The sequence below is a fragment of the Otolemur garnettii genome, unplaced genomic scaffold (assembly GCF_000181295.1).
Source record: "Otolemur garnettii isolate 467f Iridium unplaced genomic scaffold, OtoGar3 scaffold00044, whole genome shotgun sequence".
Lineage (NCBI taxonomy): Eukaryota > Metazoa > Chordata > Mammalia > Primates > Galagidae > Otolemur > Otolemur garnettii.
In genome coordinates this window covers 252,871-262,139 of record NW_003852439.1, presented here as the reverse complement: position 1 = coordinate 262,139, position 9,269 = coordinate 252,871, and the positions used below count along the sequence as shown (strand labels likewise).

Below are 9,269 nucleotides of genomic sequence, written 5' to 3'. Positions count from 1 at the left end.
GTCCTTGATTGATTTTTTCCCCTTGACTATTGTTGGTATATATAAAGGCTATAGATTTGTGAGTGTTGATTTTGTAGCCTGAGACACTTCTGTATTCCTTGATCAATTCTAGGAGTTTTGTAGTTCATTCCCTAGGGTTTTCCAGATATATAATCATATCATCTGCGAATAGTGACAGTATGATCTCCTCTGGTCCTATTTGGATCCCCTTGATTGCCTTCTCTTGCCTGATTGCAGTGGCTAAGACTTCCATTACAATGTTAAAAAGCAGTGGAGACAGTGGGCATCCTTGCCTGGTTCCTTACCTGAGTGAAAATGATTTCAATTTTATTCCATTCAATATAATATTGACTGTGGGTTTGCTGTAGATGGCCTCTATGAGTTTAAGAACTGTTCCTTCTATACTTATTTTCTTAAGCATTCTGATCATGAATAGATACTGGATATTCACAAAAACTTTTTCTGCATCAATTGAGAGAATCATATGGTCTTTGTTTTTTAATTTGTTTATGTGATGTATTATATTTATGGATTAACATATATTGAACCATCCTTGAGACCCTGGGATGAAACCCACTTGGTCGTGATGTATAATTTGTTTGATGTGTTATTGAATTCTGTTTGCTAGGATCTTATTGAATATTTTTGCATCAATAGTCATTAGAGAAATTGGTCTATAATTTTCTTTTTTGTTGGGGATCAGGGTGATATTTACTTCATAGAATGTGTTTGGAAGTATTACTTCTTTTTTTTCCCCTGATTCAGGGATTAGGGTGATATTTACTTCATAGAATATGTTGGGAAGTATCCCTTCTTTTTCTGTTTTGGAAAAGGTTAAATAATATCGGTACTAGTTTGTCTTTAAATGTTTGGTAGAATTCTGATGTGAAGCCATCTGGTCTCAGGCTTTTCTTTTGGGGGAGATTTCTTATAGTTGATGCTATTTCAGAACTTGTTATAGGCTTTTTCAACATTTCCACTTCTTTCTTGCTAAGTCTAGGAGGGTGGCATGTTTTCAAGTATTGATCTATTTCCATCAGATTTTCATACTTCTGAGAATAGAGTAATATTCGTTAAGGATTTGTTGAATTTCTGAGGAGTCTGTTGTTATTTGGCTTTTATCATTTCTGATTGATGAAATTAGGGATTTTACTCTTCTACTTCTGGTTAAGTTAGTCAAAAGTTTATCTATTTTATTGACCTTTTCAAAAAACCAACTCTTTGGTTGATCTGTTGTATGATTCTTTTGTTTTCGATTTCATTTAGCTCTGCTCTAATTTTAGTTATTTCTTTTCTTCTGTTCAGTTTGGGGTTGGAATGTTCTTCATTTTCCAGTTGCTTGAGATGTCTCATTAAGTTGTTGACTTCCTCTCTTTCCATTCTCTTGAGGAAGACTTGCAACTATAAATTTCCCTCTTAGGATTGCCTTTGTGGTATCCCAGAGGTTCTGATAGTTCGTCTCTTCGTTATCATTTTGTTCGAAAAATTTGATAATTTCCTTCTTAATCTCATCTATGACCCAGCTACCATTCAGCATGAAGTTATTTAGTTTCTATGTTTTTGTGTGCATATGCAGATTCCTGTTGTTACTAAGTTCAACTTTTATTCCATGATGGTCTATTCTATGTTTTTGTGTGCATATGCAGATTCCTGTTGTTACTAAGTTCAACTTTTATTCCATGATGGTCTGAGAAAATACAAGGAATGATTTCTATTCTTTTAAATTTGCTGAGGTTAGACTTGTAATATAAGATGTGATCAATTTTGAGTATGTTCCATGGGCTGATGAGAAGAATGTGTATTCAGTTTTGTTAGGATGAAATGTTCTGGAGATGTCTGTTAGATGCAAATGTTGAATGGTTAAGTTTAAGTCTAAAATTTCTTTGCTTAGCTTCTTTTTGGAGGATTTATCCAACACTGCCAAAGGAGTGTTAAAATCTCCAACAATTATGGTGCTGGAAGAAATCAAGTTGCTCATGTATCTTAGAGTCTCTCTTATAAATTGAGCTGCATTCTGGTTGGGTGCATAAATGTTGATAATTGAAATCTCATAATTTTGAGTGTTGCCCTTACCATCCTTATTCTTCTATACATTGGTTGTTTTAAAGCCTATTGTATCCGTGAATAATATTGCAATACCTGCTTTTTTCTGATTTCCATTTGCCTGAATTATAGATGACCATCCCTTCACACTGAGTCTATATTTCTCTTTTAAGGTAAAGTGAGATTCTTGAATGCAGCAGATGTCTGGCCTGAGTTTTTGGACCCAGTCAGCCAAACTGTGCCTCTTTTTTCTTTTTCTTTTTCTTTTTCTTTTTCTTTTTCTTTCTTTCTTTCTTTCTTTTTTTTTTTTTTTTGCAGTTTTTGGCCAGAGCTGGGCTAGAACCCGCCACCTCTGGCATATGGGGCTAGCACCCTACTCCTTTGATCCACAGGTGCTACCCCAACCTGTGCCTCTTTAGAGGACAATTTAAGCCATTCACATTAATTGAGAGTATTGGTAATCCAGATAGTATTTTGGGTATCGAGTTTTTCAAAAGTCCAGTGGACGTTTTTAATCCTTTTGCCACTGTGGAAGTTGGAATTTGATGAAAAGTTTCTGAGGGAGTTTACTTTGGTGGTGGAGGATTGTGCTGTTCATTATGGAGAATAGGTCTGAGGATATCCTGGAGGGCTGATTTAGTTATGGCAAATTTCTTCAACATGTGAATGTCATTAAAGTATTTAATTTTTCCATTATAGGTGAAACTCAGTTTAGCTGGATACAGGATCTTGTGTTGAAAGTTATTTTGTTTAAGGAGATTAAAGGTCAATGACCCCCCTCTTCTGGCTTGAAAGTTTTCAGCAGACAGATCTGCAATCATTCTAATGTTCTTCCCCTTGTAGTTTATGGTTTTCTTACGTCTTGCAGCTTGCAGAATTTTCTCCTTCATATTAACTTTGGCGAAGCTAATGATGTGTCTATGAGAATTTTTATTTGAGTTGAGCCATGCTGGGGTTCTGAAACAGTCTTCTATCTGGATTCAGTATCTCTTGGCATGTCTGGAAAATTCTCTTTGATTATTTCATGATTACTTCATGAATTTTTCATGAAAATTCTCTTTGATTATTTCTATTGCATCTGTATCCTTTGCAGCAATTTCATCACCTTTAGGTATTCCTATAAGGTGAATATTAGATCTCTTTGAATTATCCCAGAGCTCTCTGAGAGAATGATCCATTTTTGATCTACACTTTTTTTCCTCATTGAGCATTTTGGAGTGTTCAAAAGCTTTGTCTTCAGTGTCAGAGGTCCTTTCTTCTGCCTGCTCTGTTCTGTTACTGAGAGATTTTACTGTATTTCACAGATCTTTGAGGGCTGCAAGTTCTTGCCTCAATGTCTCAAAATCTTTGGTGATTTTGTATTTGAATTCATTGAATTCTTGAGACATCTTTTGAATTACTCCTTGAAATTCTAATTCCATCCTTACCTCAATTCTGTTGATTTTATTTGCCATCCAGATTCTGAACTCGATTTCTGACATCTTAGTCATTTGTTTATGAATGGGATCTTGTGCTGTATCTGCCATATCGTTCCTTGGGGGAGTTGCTCTACTCTGATTATTCATGTTGCCATAGTTTTTCTGCTGATTCCACCTCATGATTGTTTTCACCATTGGCTAGGTAGACAGATAAGGTGAAATTGGATTGGGAATTCCTGTAGTTGTGGTTAACCAGCCCTTTGTCAAGGATCTGGGACTAATGACTGCCACTTTTCCCCTATAGCTCTGCAAAGGACCCGTACAGTATTAAAGTCTGAGGCTGAGGAAACCTGCTTGGTGTGTTGGGGTTAGGTGGCTCTGTCTCGTATTCAACTGGTTCTTGTCTGATCCTAGTGGAACAGTGACTCCAGTGAAGTCTTAGCTAAAGATTGCTTTCTTGGAGTTGCAGCTTGTCTTGGCAGAGGTGACCTGCAGATATCACTCTTCTCTCTTGTCTTGGCTCCCAGTCTTCAGCTTAATTGGGTAATTTCTGGACATTATCCTTCTCTCTGGATGGGAGCTTCTGTCAGAGGCTGGCTCCCGTCAGCCATCTCGCCCCTCCCCCCACATCTGGCTTTTTGATAACAATTTTGTCTTTCTGTTTATCAGCTATCCTTCTTTTCCCTCAGTATCATGACAGAAATTGAATCTCATAATGTTTTGAAAAAATATATAGGTTTTCTTCTAATTATTACAGAAGTAACATTTACATTTACAATTTCTTCTACTGAGTAATAAGTAAATATATATTTTTTATTAAATTTTGCAATACTCATAGTTCCTGCACATCAGATGATAAAGTCCAGAAAAATTGTTTTCTTAAATGTTTCATTTCAGCCTTTTGCTTATTAAAAAAAATACTGAGCACTATGTTCTAAGTATTTTATTATATGTTGGTGGAAATAATGGTGTATAAATCAAATTTTTATTTCTTGTAGAGCTTATTTTATAATAAAACAAATATTTGTACTTTAAGCTTTTTCTTTTTTGGGGGGGTTGCAGTTTTTGACCAGGGCTGGTTTGAACCTGCCACCTCCAGCATGTGAGGCCAGGGCCCTACTCCTTTGAGCCACAGGTGCCACCCTGTACTTTAAGTTTTTAAAGATTACTTACAATAACCTTATTTTCTTTTCTTATTTGTAGTCAGTTTTGCTGTTGCTTTGGGACAGTTGATTTTTTTTGCCACCTTCTTTCTCGCTATCGGCCTCACCTTTCACACTGCACAGATGAACTTCACCAAGAAGCTAGCTGCCTGTCTTAGCTCAAATTTTGCAATGGTCCTAGGAGTTTCACTTCTAGTTGATGCAGAAATTCAGGGTGAGTATTTACTTTGTAACTTTTTCCTATATTCTAGTAGATATATCTGTGCTATCTTATTGAATACTCAGTTTTAATATTGATAAATGTTGCTAACTAAACCTTCAAAAAAATTATACTACTTTATATCATCACCTATGACATATGAATCCTTCCATTACCTCTCCAGAAATTTATTGCAAATCTGGTAGATCCTCTTCCCACTCCTTTTGGAGTTGACATGTGGTATCTTTCTAGTGATAGAGGAAGAAGAGTCACAGTCTGCTTTTAGTAACTTCCTTTCTCCATTAGTATGGTATCTATGCAGAAATGTTTCTACTCTTCTGTCCAATTAAAAGCATTCATCCTAACTTTTCAAAGATTATGCTTTTCTAAAATTGTATGTTTAGATGAACATTTAGCATAAGAAAGGGAAAAGAAAGAGGAGTCACTATAAGCCTCATTTCCCTAATTTTTTGTACATTTTCTTTTTGTTTCATTCGTTTCAAATCATTTGCTTGCTTGAGCTATAGCAGAGAGCACTTTATGTGATTACTTACTCACATGTTCTATGGGACAACCTAGGTTCTCAAGGTGTAAGAAAGTAGATGACTCCAGTAGGAATCCCTAAACAATGTCCATGTATTATTTTCTTCACTATTTAATTATTATGTAAATGAATAACTGTTTTTTAGTCACAATTGGCACCCACTTAAATGTCTTCTGCTATATCTAGAAATTGGACTTAAATGGAGTAACATCTTCTCATCAACTAAACTGGACGACTTTTTTTTTGTCTATGTACTGGGAATGTTGTTATTTGATGCTCTCTTATATGGCCTAGTGACCTGGTATATAGAAGCTGTCTTTCCAGGAAGCTATGGTATGCCCAAACCATGGAACTTTTTCTTGCTGGTGAGTTCTAATGCTCATGTTGTGGATAAGAGGTCACAGTCATTATGAAATTTGTAATATCTACAAAAGTTCTTATGTGTTAATTTTGCACCATCTATAATAGAACCAACAGATTAAGTGAAAGAACTATTCTTATTTACATTCTAGGCATACTAATTTGCTAGCCTTTTTCTTTTATTTTATTTTGTTTTTTTTTGTTTGTTTGTTTGTCTGTTTGTTTGGCCAGGGCTGGGTTTGAACCCACCACCTCTGGCATAAGGGGCTGGTGCCCTACTCCTATGAGCCACAGGCACCACCCCTTTTTAATATTATTAAAAAATAAATATTAATGTAGCTGTATACATTAATGCAATCATGGGGTACAATGCGCTGGTTTTATATACAATTTGAAATATTTTCATCAAACTCATTAACATAGCCTTCACGGCATCTTAGTTATTGTGTTAAGACATTTATATTCTACATTTAGTACATTTTGCATGTATCTTTGTAAGATATACCATAGTTGTGGTCCCACCAATTGTTAGCCTTTTTCTAATACATTCTAAGCCTTCCAATATATATGTAAATATAAATAATAGCAAATAATGGCCTGAAACTTTACAAATTGTGAGTAATCCATCTCTTTATAACAAAGTATTTCATAAATGAACTTATTCATAAAGAAATTCATATATGATGGGTCTTTGGATGCTACCAGATGAGATTTAGTTACGTCTGAGTACATATCACTTACTTTATTCTCTTGGTTAGCCTAGATTTCTTAGAGTCAGAACCATAGAAAAATTGGGAGCATGTAAATCTTGCCCTGTCTTCTCAGTATTTTCCATTATTATCTTTGGCTTATGTGTTGCTCAGAAAAGATCTGATAGTGATTCTATGCTGATTGGTATGACCACATTTCTGGGTGATTTTCTTTAGTCTCTCTTGAACATTTATAATTTTAACAGAATAGTCTTCATTTATACCCTGAGTATTGAATTTATAGCCAACCAGCTCCAGAATTAAATCCCAAGAAATTTTATGCAATCCATCTCAATACAAAAGCTTACAAGCTGAAGTATTTTTAATGTTTTCTTTTTCAATACCACACTAATGATTGCATTTTTATTTTCTGCCTAGCGCTCTTACTGGTTTGGGAACCCACCTGAGAAAAGACCTGAAATAAACCAGTTTTATGATGCAGTCTTACATGACTATTTTGAAGCTGAACCTACTGATTTGGTACCAGGTATCCAGATCCAAAATTTGTGCAAGGTATTTTTTTTACCCTGATGGAACTTAAGTTTATAATTCATTATAAATGTTTGTTTTTGAAATTACTGAAATAAATATCAGCTGCTATTAATAGGATAATAGCCATTATGTTTACTTTCTTTGAAAAAGATGAAAATGAAATTTATACAATACATAATTAAAAGTCATATCTTTCTCCTTTCTCCAGAATAGAAGCAGATTCAGAATATTGAACCTGCAGTCCATAGGGACATGCTGATTTTGCAAAGACTTTATTTGCTTACCTGTGCTGTTGGATATCATGAAAAGTATACACAGATCTTTTATTTGTTTGTTTGTTTGTTTTAGATTATCAGCTTCCCTTTAGTGTTTGTGTGTTTATCGTGAGGCCCAAGACAACTCTTATTCTTCCAACATGCACTGGTAAAGATAAAAGGTTGACATCCTGCATGATATCTTCTACAAATATTCTCATTTTGAAAAGTAGAATCTAGTGAAGCTTTATGATCTGAACATGTGAACATTAATTTCTGTTAACAAATATTTTGTCTGAGAATGTTCAGAAGAATGTTAACATTCTGTTAACAAATATGTCTTCTGAGAATGCTCAAAAAAAAAGAACTTAGGACCTTCCATGTCCTATTCATTCATTTATTTGTCTGTTTGTAATCTTCTCTGCTTAGGTGTTTATAAAGGGGAACACTTCTATATCTCAAATTTATCTGGATCATTTCCAGGCATGTAGTACTTTAGAAGCTCATATGTTTTCTTGCATTCCTTTGTCCCTCCAAGGTCTAATTAAAGCTTTACTTGAGCTCCTAACTCTATAGCTTGGAGAAATCCAAATATCTCCCTAAAAATTTCAGCTAATTTGGGCAATACTTATACCTTTATAGTTTTCTCTGCCTCCAGTATGCTATATGCTCACTTTATTTTGGTTACATAAACCCAGATGAAAAACTCAGTCTTTTCCCTGGTATACTTAGAAAGTCCATTCCTATCAAACATTTTTGTGAATATTAGTAACCTATAACATAGGTTGAGGCAGATAGTGTTTGTTCAAGGAACAAATGGGCTATGATCTTTGTCTCTATGACTTTTCTCTCCACTCTACTTTCCCTTGTATCTTGCCATTTCTTTGTCCATTTCATAACATATTACCCCTGAGAGCTTCGTCTAATGTGCAGAGCCCTTTACCACTCCTCATACATCCCCTAGACTTGCATATCCAGGATCACGAGAATGCTCAGAAGAACCTAGGATCTTCTATGTACTATTCATTGATTTATTTGCTTATTCGTTAAATTTTGGCATTGGGATTTATTAACAGTGAAAAAATGAGTTAAGGTCCATGCTTTTGAAGAACTTACATTGTAATGCTAAAAGTGGTTAGCAACTAAACAATGTAATTATAGTACACAGTAAATTCTATTAGGAAAATAAATAGTATGATGATATATTAATTAGGGAGTAGAATAGGGAGGAGAAGCATTAAACAGAGTGTTTGATGAAGTCTTTCTGAAAACGTGGCCATTATAAATTCTGGCCACCCTCTCCAATAGTAACCTCAGCTGAACAAAGATGCCTTCATCACAAATTAGGCTTATTTCCCTGAACAGCCTAGATTTAGTGACTATTCAAGGTGGAAGTATTAAGACCTAGCTTTCCCCCAGTCAGGAAAGCTCTAAAATTAGGAGTGTAAATATGGCCTGAAGACATTTTTTGGTTATCTGTGGTGTCAAGTAACTGAAAGGTATGCATGGACCTCTTCTTTGCTAATCAGTTTTCATTAGTGTTTGCATATTTAATATGCATCTCAAAACACTCTTAGGCTTCCAGTTTGCTACAGAAAAGAAAAAATGTTGGATACCCCTGCATCTAAATAGTCTCCAAACTATGAAACTCTTTGTGGGGTTGACCCTATTGTTACTGCAGGTAGGATAGCCCAGCTATTCTCTCTCACATATCTGCATCCTCCCCTCCTTCACACAAATATTAGAGTCATAAGCACTTCTGCATGCCAATTTTTATCTTATGTAAGCTTCCTGAATGCCTGATTTCATCTTACAGTTTATTTCCAGAGAACCTAATTAGTGATTACTGATACCCAGAATTGGCAGAGAAAGCAGAAGATGATACTTAGACTCTGGTTTAATCAGTAATGCAATGTTCACTGGTGGTGAATCAGATTGTTATAGCAGAGGAAAGAAACACACTATTTGGTGACATTCATCAAGCATTTGAAAGAAATGAATTAGTAATTATAAGGATCACTGTGCTTCAATGCCTATAGCTCAGAGG

General features: G+C 35.1%; 1 protein-coding gene across 1 annotated transcript in view; it reads left to right on the top strand.

The window, feature by feature from the left end:
• LOC100950607 (ATP-binding cassette sub-family A member 3-like) overlaps positions 1 to 9,269 on the top strand; it is a 305,157-nt gene that overhangs the window by 130,036 nt on the left and 165,852 nt on the right. The window contains exons 8-10 of the mRNA XM_023513852.1: positions 4,669 to 4,838; positions 5,554 to 5,732; positions 6,855 to 6,989. Of these exons, the coding sequence (XP_023369620.1) occupies positions 4,669 to 4,838; positions 5,554 to 5,732; positions 6,855 to 6,989 (484 nt within the window). The remainder of the gene's footprint in view (positions 1 to 4,668; positions 4,839 to 5,553; positions 5,733 to 6,854; positions 6,990 to 9,269) is intronic.